We start from the raw sequence: 18,824 nt of genomic DNA on the forward strand, positions 1-18,824 counted from the left end.
CAACAATTAGCAAACATAAATAATAAGTAATAGAATATGCATAGGTAACAAAGTGTTATCATTTGTTATTAAACGGTTCTATTTGAAAGTGAACATATGACATTTTACCTATTTGCTCATTCTCAATATGGCGTTTGAAGATATATAAATCTAGATATTTGTGACAATCTTCATTTCTTTGATTTTTAATCTGAACTATAGATATATTTCTATCTTAACTGTTCCATGTTCATTAAAGCCCCTGTTTTGAACTATTAAACATAAGTTTACAATTTTTTGGGCATATGAGTTCGAACAATTTTCCGGAAACAAGTTTTTGATTACAAATGTATATAATATCCTTTCGACGGTTATCATTCAACTCATGTATATCATTACCTTCACTTCAAAATAGAATGTTCTGCATACAAATCTATTAATAATTCTTATATGACGTGCTGCTTTCGCTTTATGGATAAACTCATGCTCTAACTCCAATATGTTTATTGTCACATGCTTATATTGACTACTGCAGAATAATGAATTTTATTAACTTAAACATTCCAAACTCTGAAATGATGCACATGTTGTTACTCACTATCACTCGGCCAAAAATAATCACGAAAATAATGCCTCCCCATGTTAAAACTACTATAAAATATAGCTTGCATCGTTTGGTTCTTAAATTTTTTATGTTCAGTGGTTAATGATTGATATATAAAATGAATACACCAGTATGTATATATATCCATCAATTCAATACCACCTATTTTTAAATTAATTTTTCTCTCGTAACATACACTAGATACGCAATTACACCTCCACTTTTCTTAAACGCGTTTCTATCTTTTCTTTCTTTTATGAAGCCTTCAATTTGAAGTATATACAGTTGTAGGTTAACGATTCCCAACCTGTATTCGACGATAAATAATCTTTTATAGTGCTACATTGTATTCTCTGAACTGTTTGTTATTTCATTGGTATATGTAGCCTTAGAATTTAATGTTTCCGTTTTCATTAACTCCTTTCCAATACTGTTATAACAACCTTACTTTTAACCTTGCTTTTGTATTAAACTTGGAGGAAGTGCCTAATAGTCTTTATGGTTAGGGGTTCGTCAATGCTTACACAACTGCCTACCAAATGAAACCTACCACCAGTGGTTCCCCATAAACTGATTTAAACAAACTAAGTTGATAGATTAATTGTCGTTTGTTAATATCTTCCAAAGGAAAATATTTTATACATGTTCAAGACTAGAACATATAAACAATAAATACAACTGGAAGGTCATGTGATAAAGGTCGATGAAATTCCTTCTTTATCGGTGTACCCATGCCAATCGCGATCAAATCCGTTTGTTTTGATAATATTTATAAAACAAAAGAAGCTTAAAACACATAAACAGTATAAGTTATATAGATCATTTTTAAAAGATAACAGTCCTTGAAAAATACAGAAACGTGATAACTGTTTAGTGTACATGGTGTATAAGATATATCAACATAATGCATGTATGTAACCCATTTATAACAATTTCACCCCACATCTGTGTCCGTACGACGTAATTGAACTGCAAAAGCAAATATATCGTTGCTAGTGTGCGCTAAAAAGTGTCTTTTTGAAAGAACGCCGAAACCTTTCGATTCCAAAAACGGGTCTATATCAAGCATAAACGGCTCTTTTTGATGAACGGTCAATATTTGTTTGATATATTATACCTCATGTTTGGTCTTTGATTAAAATTTACATGTCTACCAATTTTAAATAATTGTGTAATTTGGTTAATTTACAAATTTGGAAATAGCACTTTCATTGACTTATAATCGTTTTGCTGGACGTTAAGCAATCACACATTAATCAATTTATTGTCTTACATGGACACAATGTTGTTGCACTTATCGTTAAGCAAGCAATAATCAGTCAACCCCTAATTTTCTGTTTATCGATTATTGATGTGACAGTAAATCAAATGTTCTACATTACTCTCCCGGGGTCACACCGCAGATATGGATTTACAGCAAAATGAAAGAATATATTATAAAAAGTGTAAGAAGCCAAGACATTATTAAAAGTAAACTAGTTTGAACCTTTTTGAGAGGTAATTTGCATGCAAATCTTGTTATTAAAACATTTCCGATTGACTGTCGGTTAAAAGCAATAAAAAGAAAATTTCAATCTCGATGCCACCCGTACCGAGACAACAACTTTACATCTATCGAAAATGTGCGAACTACAATGCATGTATTACAATCGTGTTCATCGTTTTCATAATAAAATCTTTAATAATTTTGTATTCGTTATGAATAAATGTAAATATTAATTGTAAATATTAAAAATTCATTGGCAATGCAGCATTGCTTTGCATGTACAGGATCATCTTGAGATCATCAAGAATTCCCCTGTAAACTCGGGCAAGAATATGTAGTTTCCACAGAGGTAATGCCTGGCGTTTCAAGATTATGCATCATAAAGATTAATTAAACAGAAAGCATTGTGATCAAAGAAAACAAAACACCTGGAAAAAAACCCAAATATCGGGCAAATAACTGATATTCTAATAACTACAATTTTAATTTTAGATATGCAAAATTCAGTCACAATGTTTTATTTTTTTTAAACTTAATCCATATAATCACATATACAGATGATCGTGTGTATCAATGGAGCCTCCCGGGCCTTTGATAAATGAAACTAAACTTTTAGTCAGCACTCCAGTCATTATTACAGATAAAACCAAACCAGCTGATATGAAAACAACACTCAGTACATAGCCTTTATTATCAGCTTCTAAAATACAAAAAAAAAAAATACAAAATGATATACACAAAAAAAGTATTGGGCAAACATATTTATTATTGTCGAATTATGTGTTTGCCTGTTCATTATTTGGAGCCAGTATTACAGTGAATGTCGTTGGTTGATGTTTTAAATATATTTTGTTTGTTTACTCTCGTTGGTCGTTTGTTGCTGATTGCAATATGTGTTACTTGTTTACTTTTGTTAGTGTAAATCAGGCCGTTGGTTTTTAATGACATACTGTGTTGATATTCCTGTAACCGTTAACTTATATACTTGTCTAATAAGGGATATAATTGTTGTCTTAGAGACAACAACCCAAACCTTCAGTTTGACATCAACCTTTTTGTATTATTTATAATACGGTAACATGTAAGTTAATTTCAAACAGTTGTTTACTGTTTGCAGATAACTGTATATACTCACCAAGCATTGATATATTTTTTTCCCGGTTTATCTGAACAACATTATATTTATTGAAGTTTATTTTCATGATATTCTTAGCTCTTTTCTTTTTCACTTCTATTGCATATATAAATATCATTCAGAAACATGATGGATATACCAAATACAGTGTTTCTTTTAACAAATATTATGGTTTTGCATCGTGCATAATTTCATACTACATACATAATTTTCTGTTTCGCATGTGGTATACGAATCAAGACTTACTCCATATAAATTTTTATTACTCTGATTTTGGCTTCATAAATATTTTCATATGAGCGTCACTGATGAGTCTTATGTAAGCAAAACGCGCGTCTGGCGTACTAAATTATAATCCTGGTACCTTTGACAACTATTGCATTGACAATCTGTAACAGGGATTTGCTTCTGTCTTATTTTATTTTTACCTGTTACACAATGATCACCAGTATGTGTTAAAGGACATATACATGTATAATCAAAGAGACCATCTACACAAGTACCACCATTATGACATGGTAGATCCTTTAACTTGCAGAAATCAATATCTGTAATATAGCACAAAAGTGTCTGAATATAAAAAATGAAAACAACACGTTTGATAATTCTATGCGTTCAAAGCGCTTTTCTGGATTTACCTTCATCAGGAACGCTCAAAGCAAAACATTTGAAATCCGAAGATGTATATGTACCGAAACAGTTGAAGGAATAAATGACAAAAATACCTAACATATATAGCCAAATTCATCTAAAGTCAACTTTGCAAGAGGGAGTTGTAACCTAAGTTTCTAAATACTTTCAAAATTTATAAACGGAACTATCATACGATAGTACATATACACTGCAATTTACAAATAACGTTATCAAAAGCTTTTATTATTTACATGTTTTGAATTTAGTTCACAACCCATAACATTTCTTGGTTGTATTGAATAGGACTGTGTGAATGAATCGATTTTTTCAGTGAGAAGTACCGGTTTACGATTTCATTACAAAAGTTGAATACATTATAAATTTTAGAATATAACACTGGTTAAAATAGGCATTGCAAAATGATTCATTGATTATTTGATTAGTAGGCATTTATTAAAAAAATAAAAACATTAAAACGATGACAGACCATTGCAGATAATTTTGATGTTATGATGCGTCTTTATAATTTATTGTGCCATGTCACAAATCTTAAAAAGTTTAACAGTTATAATCAGTTCATTATATATATAAAAACGGAATGAGTGGTTATTCTTAAAATGTAAAAAGTCGTGTAATACAAATCAAGTCTGGGATCTATACCTTGCTTGAGTTCCAACTTGTTAATTAGTAGTACATTTTCAAATAATCAAAACGTTTCAACTTACACGTTATTTTAACCACTTTTAACCCAATTCTTACACGTCGGCATACGTTTACCTGATTCGCAGTGAAATCCAGTGTGGGAAGCCGGACAAATGCAACTGTCATTGAACACACCATCAACACAAGTTCCGTTGTTTTCACATGTAACACCATCACAGAATTCGATATCTATTAGGATATAGGAAAAGTCATGAATCAAAATTAAGAATCGAACACATGCACGGTATTGCACTGGTTATGCACAGAAATAAAAGTTCAATTTAAGGGGGTGCCCAACACTTTAATCAAAATAGATTTGGCTCGTTTAATTTTTATACAGTTTTGCCAAATATTTACTCTAATCGGTTTACAAAAATATTAAAATTTCTAGATTTTAAACGGTTCAATATTCAGGAATAATTTGGTTGGATATATAGCAGTTTGACTTACACAAATTTTGATCTTTGAAATGCTTAATTTCTCCTTATTAATACTAAGTGCATGTGATTACAACACTCAACTTTTTTTAAGAGTTAACTCCCTAAAGTGTTTTGTATCCCTCTTAAGGAAAAGTCTTCAATAAAAGAAATATATATTTTAGCTGTGATGATGTCGTTTGTATTTTTTTTTTATGTTTAATCGTCAATTTCAGAGAACGATGTCATGATCTTCAACCAATATGAGAGATATATCGATAGTAGGCCCACTTGTACACGATTCAACATTGTTCAGACGAATTACTCAAATATTTTTAGAGGAATGTCCTGTTATCGCATAATTACTTCTTCCAATGATGACTTCTGTAAGAATATTATTTTTTAATAATCTATATTGGCCACTTATACTACAAATGTTAAATAAATGACGTTATGATTGGTATAATGCTATTATGTGGTGACCCCCTTATGGATCTGTATTAATCAATAAAGTAAGATTTCTGACGTCACATCTATCATTATTGTTGAATTCATCCATAACTGTAATTGCATTTCATTGATTATTTTCCTACAAAACAGAAATATAGCGGATCAATATTAAAGAGTTAAATTTATAAACTGCAAGGGTTTTGGTCTTCAACTTGCCAAGTTTGTTATTGAATAGAAAATGACGTGATTCACAAAATAGTAAAGACGGTCAGTAAACTCGCTCAAACGTTTTTTTTTTTTTTAAACCGTTGCATGTACTGATTAGATTGACGATTCAGTATGTGTAGTAGTAGCAAACCTACTTATAATAAAAACCTTCCAAATTGCACTTACACTTTTGACATTAGTTTACCTGATTCGCAGTGAGATCCAGTGTGAGAAGCCGGACAAATGCAACTGTAATTGAACACACCATCAACACAAGTTCCGCTGTTTTCACATTTAACACCATTACAGAAATCGATATCTATTAGGATATAGGCAAAGTTATGAATAAATATTAAGAATCGAACAATTGCACTGTATTGCAATGGTTATGCATAGAAATACAAGTTCGATTTAAGGGGGTGTCCAACACGCTAATAAAAATAGATGTGGCTCGTTAAATTTTCAAAAAGTTTTGCAAAATATTAACTTTGACTGTCTTACAAAAATATTAAAATTTCTAGACATTTCAACCGTTCAATATTCAGTAATAGTTTGGTTGGATATATAGCAGTTTGACTAACACAAATTTTGATCTTTGAAATGCTTGATTTCTCCTTATCAATACTAAATGTATGTGATTACAACACTCAATTATTTTTTAAGAGTTAAGTCCCTAAAGTGTTTTGTACCCCCTTAAGGAAAAATCTTCAATAACAAATATATATATATTAACAATGAAGATGTCTTTTGTGTTTTGTGTTTTATGTTTTATTGTCAATATAGAGAACTATATCATGATCTTCAACCAAATTGAGAGATATAATGGTAGTAGGCATACTTTTGCACGATTAAACATTGATCAGACGAATTACTCAAATATTTTTAAAGAAATTTCCTGTTATCACATTATCACTTCTTCCAATGATGAATTCTGTAAGAATATTATTTTTTAATAATCTATACTGGCCACTTATACTACAAATGTTAAAGTATTGACGATATGATTGGTTTAATGCTATTTTGTGGTGAATCCCTTTGGATCAGTATTAATCAATAAAGTAAGATTTCTGACGTCACGCCTAACATTATTGTTGAAGTCATCCATAAATGTAATTGCATTTCATTGGTTAATTTTCTACAAAACAGAAAGCTAGCGGATCAATATTTAAGAGTTAAATTTATAAACTGCAAGGGGGTTGGTATTCAACTTGAAAAGTTTGATATTGAATAGAAAATGACGTGATTTACAAAAAAGTAAAGAGGATCAGTAAACTCGCTAAAACGGGTTGTTTGTGATTTTTTTGAAAACCGTTGCATGTACTGTTCAGATTGACGACAATGTGAAGTTGTAAACCTACTTATATATTTCGTTCTTATGTTGTACCGTTTTACCACTGTCCCAGGTTAGGGGAGGGTTGGGATCCCTCTAACATGTTTAACCCCGCCACATTATTTATGTTTGTGCCTGTTCCAAGTCAGGAGCCTGTAATTCAGTGGTTGTCGTTTGTTTATGTGTTTCATATTTGTTTTTCGTTCATTTGTTTTTTACATAAATAAGGCCGTTAGTTTTCTCGTTTGAATTGTTTAACATTGTCTTATCAGGGCCTTTTATAGCTGACTATGCGGTATGGGCTTTGCTCATTGTTGAAGGCCGTACGGTGACCTATAGTTGTTAATGTTTGTGTCATTTTCGTCTTTTGTGGATAGATGTCTCATTGGCAATCATACCACATCTTCTTTTTTTATATTGTAATAAAAACCGTCCAACTTACACGAAATGTTTTCCACTTGAAACCAAATGCTTACACTTTTGACATTATTTTACCTGATTCGCAGTGAAATCCAGTGTGGGAAGCTGGACAAATGCAACTGTTATTTAACAAACCACCAACACATGTTCCCTCGTTTTCACATATAATACCATCACATAAATCTATCAGGAATGAAGCATAGAAATGAATAAATATTAAGAGCAGAATACATGCGTTGTATGAACATGGCTATGCATAGAGATAGAAGTTCGAAATTAGGAACAGTCTGTTTTACAAGAGAGCTAGGTATATTTTAAAGAATAGGTAATAATGGGCAAACACACAAAATAATAGAGAAAAACTCACCAAGAACAAAATGGTGCTTTCATACAGAAAATTCAGACATTATTGCAGGAGTTTAGTACGCGCGTCTGGCGTACTAAGTTATAATCCTGGTACCTTTGATAACTATTTACACCACTGGGTCGATGCCACTGCTGGTGGACGTTTCGTCCCCGAGGGTATCACCAGCCCAGTAGTCAACACTTCGGTGTTGACATGAATATCAATAGTGTGGTCATTTTTATAAATTTCCTGTTTACCAAACTTTGAAATTTTCGAAAAACTAAGGTATTTCTTATTCAAGGCATAGATTACCTTAGCCGTATTTGGCACAACTTTTGGAAATTTTGGATCCTCAATGCTCTTCAACTTTGTACTTGTTTGGCTTTATTAATATTTTGATATGAGCGTCACTGATGAGTCTTATGTAGACGAAACGCGCGTCTGGCGTACTAAATTATAATCCTGGTACCTTTGATAACTATCATTAAATATTATGACTGGGTAAGTATATGGTAAATCGCATTTTCATATCTAATACATACATTTGTACTCAGTTGTTCGCAAATTCACAATCATGATTTATCTTGAATATCTTGTTCCTTAATCAAACGTCGAACTCATAAATGCATGCAAAAATCAGAATTTAAGTAAAGAGATGGAATGGATCAACCACTTAGATATATTTTATGGTCAAGTTACAATATAATTGAATGTATAAAAGTTCACAAAATTTAAAATAACATTGACGTACTCAATTATAATCTTGGTATATATGTTGCTCTTATTCAGACATAAAGCGCTCGGGTGCATGGTTCTTGTGTACAAAAATCATTGATTAAATAAATACAGGTGTATGAGTATCGTAATAACTAATTTGATTATTATTTTGATTACATAACCAGTAATAACTGTCAAAGAATGATTAATTAATTTTGTCTTTTTAAAAAAAAAAAACATATAGGTAACTTAATACATCTTACGTATACTTACCATCTACTTTTATGGTAACACATGCTTGGTCTGAGGCTTGTCTGAAAATAAGGTCATCTTTTATTAGAATGTGATGCCACTTAAGGAATGTCTTTGATTGTCATTTATAGTTCATACTCCCTTTACTTATCAATAAAGATTGATGAACAATATGTGATCGTCTAATAACAATTATTGATATAAACAATTATAAATGTCACTATACACAGCTGACATTCACTAGTAATGAACTTTTTAGTGCTGATCCTTCTTTCAGTGAAATCTAATCTAAAAAAACATAAAAACCTAGCACAATGTAACCCTTTTCTTACAATTAAAAATGAAAATAAGTTGTTACGAGTTTGCTGATATTCGTAGGAAGGTTTTCAATGAAATTTATATGTATTATTAATTTGATATTGTTGATTTATAAATAAGCGACTTTGCTATACATGCTTTGATTTGTAGTATACCTTTTGTCGGATTTAAACCAAGTTTTGAAAATAATTGAATAAGCCGTTGCATCGATTTAACTTTTTCGAACTAATGCCGTATAAAGCAAACACAAAGCAATCTGTTAATCTTTTAGTCTTATTCACGACAGTCTCGTTCGGTAACGTCTAGGAAATTTACTTGCTGTCAATTTATTAATCCTCAGTAGCTTTTCCGTATGATATGATTGTGTAACGTTGAAAACACGTATGACATTTTTAATTAATGCTGTAAAGATCTATATACAGGTGAATTGTCCAAACAGCTATAAATATACAACAGTGGGTAATTCTGAACATTAAATAAAAGACTGGAAATTAGAGAACAATTTATTGTTGAGTTGTTTTAAAAGTATTCGGATCAAAATTGCCGTTTTATTTCAATTTATAGTAAATAGCTCACGCATAAGTGTGAATTGTTACACTCCAATGCTATTGTTTTGTTATTACGCTGTATTTTATATGGACTTATTTTCCGCTTTTTATACTTTTTTGGCTTTTATAACTGTTTTGATTCGAGAGTCAATGATATGTCTCGTGTAGAAGGAACGCGGGTCTGGTGTTTCAAATTTTAATCAAGGTATCTTTGATGAGTTTATTGTCAATGTATGAACTTACCCAATGCTGTTCACAGCAGTATAACAAAATATATGACTTCCGCCTTGAGATGTAGATGGTGTCCATGTTACATTCACATACCATTGCGTTCCTGATGACCCGTAGGGTAAAATTTCAGTTTTAATCATTCCAAATGGAGATACTGTTACAATTTCTGTAATGCTGAAAAAATGGAACCGCTTTTACGATGATCTTTCTGTTATTCAGGCGAATTTTAAACGAATTTTGTGATTTTTGTTGGTGATTTTCAAGGTCCTCTATTACAATATAGCTCTTCAAAAATTTCTAATACATGTTTAATATTCCCGTTTTGTATTGGGTCTTCTTGATATAATTATGTGTTGATTTCTTTAATTTTTTGTCATTCGATTAACGATTCTGCAACATTGCAACCGGTATAGTTCACTCAGAGATTAACAAATCCCATACCTGTCAATTTACATTTCTATACAATATAAAGTCAATTTGAAGACATGTAAAAGCCACATTCGTTTCAAAATAGCTCTTAATATATTGAATGTCCGTATACGTTCAATGCATTATTCAACATTTTTAAGCAACCATCATGTTAATTAAAAAAACAAACACGATTTCGAAATGACCCTAGTCGTCGCACGAATGTTAAAAGCAAAGGAGAGGCTTATAATAATCATGATAAAATCTAAAAAAACCAAAACAACCCCAAAACGCACTGTGGTCACCAACACAGTATGGCTAACTAATCTTTTAAGTTTTCCGTAAAAACAGAAAAGGTGTCAGAGGATTTGATTTCACAACGTTTTACTTAGGTACAACAATAACTAAATGGTCAGTATTCCATCACTTCTATCACAATAGGAAGGATTTATATGATCAATCTTTAGTTTAACACCATTTATTTGTCTTGGTGTTGTCGGCTTGTGAAACCACATTGAAATTTCAAAGTGTCACAACATTGTTTTTGAGACCTGTTCTTCTTCCTGGCAAACATGAACAAGATTAATTGTTGTACTAAGGCGACCTTAAGCAAACTGTTTCGTCTGATAAGAATTATAATATAAATGTGTAAAAAATGCCTTTCTGAACTTCTAATTAAAACCGATTTAGAACATATGCTTAGCGACAGTAACCACGAATTGATAGATATACTGTAAAATCAGATAAACTCATTTTTTTCTAATATAGCTTAACACGGTGTAGTTGTTTTCATTAAATTTTAAGTTTATATATTAGCAAACGATTTCGAAAAACAATTTCAAAACTGAATAGAGCATCTTTTACAAAAAGATTATACAAGATATCTATTAGAATGAGAAATACTAATTTAAAAATTCCTACATCCAGTACAATGCCGCTCATTTGATGTGTCTATAAACTTTGACATGTTCCTCGCGAATCGTGAAACGTTCCACTAATTAAAATATTGGAATGGTGTGAAAGTAGAATATTGCATACTTTTTTTTGGTGGTCGTTTACAAACATTACTGAACTACTGGTACTTTGAATCTGGATATTTACCTCACATTGGTCGATCCACTATTTGCCACAATAGTCTGAAAAAAGGTTGTGTTTAGTGCTATGGGAGCTACCGAACCATTTACATTAGTAAGATTCAGTACTAGGGGTTTATCTTCGCATGAACCCGTTGTTGAAGATATGTCGACCAAAAACTGTAGCGGAACACTACTTAACGGTGTCGCAGTGTCGTAAACAGCATAATCTTCTATCTGTAGTGTAACAGCATGCCAACCAGTACTCCCCGAGGCAGTGTAGGATAATATACAAGAAGTCTGAAAATGATTAATACATTCAAAATTAGTAAAAATCATGAATAGTAAAAATATTTCCTGAATTTTTAAGTATTATCAAAGTGCACCATTCAACATGTTCAATACAGCGTGTCTCCCATTCATCTCACTCAATGACGAATAATTGCCATTCGGGACCATGAAGTAAAGATACATAAAGATAAGAAGACATTTGCTTCATTCGAAGAACACTTCTCTCATGTCTATCTGTGTTGACATAAATAAGCATTGATATGGTCATAATCGAAAATTAAATGTATCCGAAACATTGAATTTTTTAAATAATATTTTTTTTTCTACCTCAGGAATAGATTACCTTAGATGTTTTGGGCAAAATTTTAGGATTTTTTTGTCCTCAATGTTTTTCAAGTTCGTTCTATATTTGGCTTTTTTAAATATTGTTTGTTTCGAGCGTCACTGATGAGTCTTTTGTGAGGAAACACGCGTCTGTCCAAATTACTTTTCATTTTTTTTTTAAGTTTTAATCTTGATATCTATGTTGAGGTTATTTTTACTAAAAGTGATCAAAACTATTTTCAAAGGATTATTGATCTGATACATGTCATAGTGTTCGTGTAGGTGTAAAAGATAAAATGAGACTACACAAAACGTGTTTTCTTTAGTTTGATTCGGTGAGCATGATTTGCTAATATTAATTTTTTTTTTAGTTCTTGTTGCAAAACACACCATGCGTTGATAGTATTTGAACGTGTGACACATTGTGGACACATTTATAAACAGATAATTATATTATAACATTTCATCTATATATTACTAAGAATATGCATAACAAATAAAATGTATAACTTGCCTCGTTTAAAATTGCTCCTGGAAAAGCTTCACAGACACTATAACATTCATTACTCTCTGAATAATTCATGTTATTCATGCTATTAGCCCAACGACATTTAACAATGTCTCCATCATCGTCTTGCACTACAGAAAAAACATTTGTTTTTAATCTTAAAAGTGCTTGTTAGACGTTTTGACAAAGACATTTTTTTTTGTAATCGAAAATTAAATTTAAAACCCCCCTCAAAAAAATGCCAGGTATGCCATTTCTATTTAAATGAAAAAGTAAACTAACAGAAATATTGAACACATTTGAAAACTCCTTGTTCAATAGAAAGACAAAATGAACAACCACAGGCCAAGCACATAAAAAAATGAAACACCACTGTCTTTGTTGTAGACTTCTTGGAAGCATTTCCTTCTGTAGAAAATGGTGGATTAAACCTGGTTTTATATCTAAAAAAAACGTATTAATGTCGTATATAATTTCATTATATAAAAAAATATATATGATCAAAACAAACAAATATACTAAGAAAATCATGACAAATACAAAATGTAATAAGGTACAGCGGTCAACATTGTTTTTAAATCTTAATCACTATAAAACAGACAACTTTGTCGACAAAAAAAAACAAAAAGGCAAGAGTATGCTATTTGTTAAACATTCAATTATAGATGTAAATAAATACCCAATAAAGGCAACAGTAGTATACCGCTGTTCAAAAGAAATAAACTATTTGCGACAAACGAAACTAATGCAATATGATATATTAATTTTAATACAGCTTAAATTTTGATTGAAATCGAAAGTTTATTTAAACTTTCAAAAAGAGAAAAAAAAACGAACATCAAGGTAAATTTAAAAAAAGGAACTCCTTATTCTTAAAAAAAACCTATTTTCATTGACGCCTCATATATACAAAAAGGACATTGAGATTACCTGGTATTGTAAGTGAATAAGAACACCCATACTTAAAGCGAACAATTGGTTGCATGGCAGAAATAGGTGATGTGTTGATTTTGCCAGTATCGTTCCTAATAGAAAGATTTGCAGTAACAAGCAATATCCAACTACTATCTTTTCCAACTACAAGAGTACTTATCCAACAGCAGCTTTTGTACCTGCAAATATATATTAATCTATAGATAAACAAACGAACAATTTATATGTTTCATTAAGATTTTTGATCGATTTATGTCTTATATTGCTACCTTGCAGTATTTGCATCATTTTCACATCATAACTTCGTAATCATGGGAACAATACGGCCGCCTCTGTAGCATTCACACTCACAAGGGCGATTTGAGAATAGAAATGAAGTAGTTGTAGGTCTCCCTCCGACTGGAAGTAAACTATTTCCTGAAATAGGTTACATCTGTTAAACAAGATTAAATATGAAAATTCGATTTTCTGATATTTTTTGGTCCAACATTATTGAAGTGAACCCTTATATTCATGGATTCTAGTTAATACTTCAACATGACATTTTTTTCTTCTATACTGTTATATTATATACTAGTTTTGACAGTACTTTTATAGTTGTTATAAGTATAATTCCACTGTTTTAATTTGAACAGATTGATAAATCAAAATTATGACTTGATGGAATTGGATATCCATCATTAAGGACTCTACTTTGTGTTTATTGCTTATGTTTTAAGAACCAATGTGTGCTATACTTACACCTTCATATCAGAAGGACATCCCATACAATTATTTTTTCAAGAATTAATAACTAGCAATAACTTACTCTGCAAGATACCGTATGCAATGCCTGCCCCAATTAAGTCAGAAGCCTGTAATTTAGTGCTAGTCATGTGTTTATGTGTTACATATGTGTTTGTCTTTCATGTTTTTGTACATTAATTAAGCCGTTATTTTCCACTTTTGCATTATTTTACATTTATCCTTTCGGGGCCTTATACAGCTGAATATGTTGTTTGGGCTTTGCTCATTGTTGAAGGTCGCACGGTAACCTATAATTGATAATTTCTGTGTTTCTACAAAACAGTTGTCTTAATTGCAATCACACCATATATATTCTTTTGAATGAATTCATACTTTATTGCAAAAGGCATATATATATGCTATAGCAACGAAAAACATATTTACAACATGACAAATGATCAACAGCAGATATCAATACTTATAAATCATTATAAGAAAGCAAACAACATTAAATAACAACATGTGATCTGATTGACTACGCAGATTTTATGTAGTTACACAATTTTTTAATATATAAAACAGACTTTATGTATATCGGTAATGCATATACGAACTTTTAATTAGATGAATAGACAAAAAGGCTTATCTTCGCAATTGTAAGGTTTTGTAACCAACGACATGTCATTGTAATTTAAGAAATGAAGTTTAACAAAAGGACTCGATTTGATCAACGTTAGGTTTTGTTTGTTTAAATCTTATTGTTTAAAATAATGAACTTCATACATGTACCTATATGATTTTCAACAATTAGATGTATTAAGTGAAACAATGAAGTCATATTTCACCTAAAGTGAATTAGATACATGCAGATCTTGCACTGCTATAAGTACGAATACACTTGAGAATAATAAAAGAAACGCGTTTATATCGAATTACAGATATGCACAACAGAATAAGTATTGATATGAAAATGAATACGAAATAATTCAAAAAAATGTTCTTTAAGAATGTATAAGTGATTTGTCCTTTTAATGTAATTAATAAAATTTATAATGATTTAACTTTAAACAGAGAGAGTACCGAATTTGTGGTGTGGTTTAAATTACGTAGCAGAAGTGATGTATTTGTGAATTAAAAATCGTGTAAACGTGACCGTGAAACAATCATTCTTTCTTGTTTCTTTTTCATTGTTACAAAGGAATTTAGTAAGATCATAGCAAAAAAAAATAAAAAAAAGGAATTAACAGTGAACTTTTATTCATTATACAACAATTTACCCAAACTGAAATATGTTGTCAGACGTTGGAACAGTATAATATATGCTCCGTTGACCAGCTGACCAGTTCTCATCTACGCTATAATCAGTGCAGTAGTAAGACATAGGGTTAACTATTGATCCACTACATCCATGATAGCAAGCCAAGACTCCTTCTCCATTCAATATGTCTCCATTTATAATGTTGCTGTCATTACACATGTGATTTCTGGAAAAATCTCTACGAAATGCTAATCTGTATGATATTTCTATTTCCTAGATTGAAAATAAGTATAGATCAATTCATTTAATATCATGTTCAAAATAATTTAAGGCATATTGACCACGTTATATTTATCTACCTTTGTTAAATCTTCTATGTTCTTGTTTTTTTCGCTTAATCGTAACATATTATACTTATTTGCGCAGGCAGAAAAATAACATGCGAATTAAGGAACAAATTAAATACAATGAAGTCTAAGTTTTTTCTTAGAATAAACTTTGCGCTTTTTTTTGGATTGATAATTATTTTGATCTCAACGCCATTGATTAGTCTTCTGAAGGTACAACGCGTGTCTGACGTTTTGAAATATAAGCCTGGTACCGTTGATATCTAGAACGTCGTTTGATTGTCAAAATATTTTTTCCTGTTTTTTTTTTAATTTCTTAACAGACGAACTCTATTACTTTAATATTTATAAGCTATATTCTTCGATATATCATAGTTTTGAACAAAAGAAACACCACTCAAAAGCATGTTATGGTTAACTTTTTTACAGACATTCTAACATTGGATATCTACATATTATCTAGCGTTTGATAATTTCAGATTGCATTTGTATGCTGTATTGTTTTGACAACCGGATATATATTTATTTTTGTTATATACTTGAATTAAAGAAGCATAAAATTAATCATTTTGTTTTAATTAACATATGCATTGAATTATAAGGTAATTTATTGGTGTTTGATTAATTCGTAATTGCCTGCAATATTTAGTAAGCGCTTACTCGAGACAACAAAGAGAAAAGGAGAACAAAATATTGCCGACGTTTTCTTAAACGTTGTCATTGATATAGTTGCATTTGTCCATATCAAATATTGAATCCTTTTGAGAGGGATATTGTATTATAAGAGAAACTACAATACCGGATTGTTTAGTTACGAAAATGGAATATATTTTCAATCACATCGATATTTATCAACATTATAAATAGTATGCGCAATTAAATATAATTTACCTGAGTTCCCGACTGTTTCCATGTTATAATTCCTCCTCTGAAATGACTAGATTGAATTTGATGAACCAGAAAACAAAATACAAGAAAAACATTAAAACAAATGTTAAGTAGCAATTTCTTCATTTTACTGGAAGACAAGTTGCATTATAGCATTTGCATTCTTGTCTATGTTAAGAAGTTAATGAAAAGCAAAATATAATCAACTTAACGCAATTTTGATTTTCGCTGATTTTACATATTGTCTATTGTCTTTAAATGAACTGGAAGTTTTGGAGTTATGACTTTAAGCAGATGATTGATTTGTCTTTACATTTCTAAAACGAAAATTGTTAATATTAATTTTTCAACCTTTTATGTTTATGAAATCTTACGTATATGAGTGTGACAAATTCATTCGTGTAGTCTAGATAATTGGAAGTAACTAATTAATTATCAAAAACTTTTTTTTGCACATTTGAATGTACTCACTCTCTGGTAGTATCTGTTATATTTAGTAACAATTTTTTTTCGATTTAAGATAACCAAATCATAGATACCAGCGTTAAACTTGTGTACGACTGAACGAGTTCCGTTTTCAAGACTAATCAGTTACGCCCTAAACAAAAAGATAAAAAAGGTTTTGACTATGACCATATTCGATATGTCTGTGTTTAGTGGCCCGCATACTGACCATTCATTATTGTATGACCACAGTAATTATAAGCATGTATTATTAAAAGTTTGATCAATTAGAAATTTCATATTATAGATAAGTGTGCATACAAATGTCCTGTAAAATATCGAGAATTTAAGATCATCTAATGAATAGCTTATCTAGAGTGACAAGGGAATAGCAATATGGTCAATATAAATCTTATTCCGACCGGTAGTAAAACCCTTGCCAATTTGTTGTCCGGGATGTATAAGTTCGCAACAATGTCCGGTAAATTTGGGTACGTTAAATCTGAACACGCGTAGAAAGACTACAACGCTGCACGTTTGGAACTTTTTGAGGGGTATATAGGTTGCCTGTTTGAAGGCCAAAGGAATTTTGATATAACATTTAAAAACAAAAATGTAAACTTATGGCTGGGTATCACACATATGGGTTTGTTTGATACTACGATGCATCAGGTACAAGCAATATAACTAAAATCTTCACAATTTTAGCATTTGCGCTAATTTTCAAATATTGTTTGTCTACAATAGAAGTGGCAGCATTTGTGTATGTTCCAATTGCAATGAAAAACATCTATCCTCATCATATGTACCCTCATGTTTAAGCAGCTGTTCAAATTTACCCCGACTATCACGTACGAGGGTCTCTATTAATGGTTGTATTTATCGTACTTTATTCTAATTTTTTATCGTTCTAACCATGCATGTTTTTTTCAATAGATATAAGCAACAAATAATCAATATTATTGTCTTCGTTATATTTTAAAGAATGAGATTATGAACAAAGTAGACCATACTTTAATTTAATACTATAACCAACCGTGCAAGATCCTCATGATAAGTCAGTGTCGTTAAAAAACCTTCGTCGATGTAACTAACGTTTATCTTTACTACAAGAAAATAACCAAGATAACACATCAATTGAAGTTCAATGATCAGTGTACGGTTAAAATATAAGCAACAAATATTTTTCAATGATCAGTGTACGGTTAAAATATATATGTTTTTACTTTTTAAGACATAAACTTATTTCAGAAATATCATCCTTTCGAGTGTTTTTTTTTTACTTTAAGCTTGTGTTCGTAAATAACTACTTTGTTTTCAAGGAATAGTAATTTTTACAGTTTGATGGTACTAGAAATAGACCATACAAATGAAGTTTTGTTTATTGACACCCATTTCCCGATCGGATAAAAAAATCCATCAATTGTCCACAAGCACTGGTGTCTTATTGAAAATCATGTTCCTTCAAAATAGATTGTCCATTACCTCCTTATATAGCTTATCGCAGACCCATTAATCTCAAAGACATAACTGTCAAATTTGAATTAAAAAAAAAACAGAAAATCGGATGTTACAAATAATGAACAGATGAGATAATTGTAAATGTCGTTAAGTGGTCAACGCTAAAAACACTTTCACCAGCACCTCATACTGACAATAAAACATAATGTGCAATTAATTAAAAGAAACAAGAATCTGAAAACATTCAAATATATATTTCGTCGAACAGTACGTAAATGAAATCAGACCTTTAAAGATTTAAGATTATTCAAATACACAATAAAAACAAATATCACAAAGTAATCATGTGAATATAACGTTTGTTTAAAAAAGACTGGTATGTTATAAGC

The 18,824-nt window shown here is 30.7% G+C and overlaps 1 protein-coding gene across 1 annotated transcript in view; it reads right to left on the minus strand.

Moving 5' to 3' along the window:
• Positions 1-16,691, minus strand: part of LOC134697978 (uncharacterized) — a 42,489-nt gene extending 25,798 nt beyond the window's left edge. The window contains exons 1-12 of the mRNA XM_063560263.1: positions 16,534-16,691; positions 15,315-15,568; positions 13,309-13,490; positions 12,385-12,509; positions 11,284-11,555; positions 9,787-9,948; positions 8,699-8,739; positions 7,438-7,545; positions 5,818-5,931; positions 4,615-4,728; positions 3,633-3,752; positions 2,625-2,769 (exon numbers count right to left, since the gene is read on the minus strand). Coding sequence (XP_063416333.1) covers positions 2,625-2,769; positions 3,633-3,752; positions 4,615-4,728; positions 5,818-5,931; positions 7,438-7,545; positions 8,699-8,739; positions 9,787-9,948; positions 11,284-11,555; positions 12,385-12,509; positions 13,309-13,490; positions 15,315-15,568; positions 16,534-16,656 — 1,760 coding nt within the window. The 5' untranslated portion in view covers positions 16,657-16,691. The remainder of the gene's footprint in view (positions 1-2,624; positions 2,770-3,632; positions 3,753-4,614; positions 4,729-5,817; positions 5,932-7,437; positions 7,546-8,698; positions 8,740-9,786; positions 9,949-11,283; positions 11,556-12,384; positions 12,510-13,308; positions 13,491-15,314; positions 15,569-16,533) is intronic.
• Positions 16,692-18,824: the final 2,133 nt, after the last annotated feature.

The sequence above is a fragment of the Mytilus trossulus genome, chromosome 14 (assembly GCF_036588685.1).
Source record: "Mytilus trossulus isolate FHL-02 chromosome 14, PNRI_Mtr1.1.1.hap1, whole genome shotgun sequence".
NCBI lineage: Eukaryota > Metazoa > Mollusca > Bivalvia > Mytilida > Mytilidae > Mytilus > Mytilus trossulus.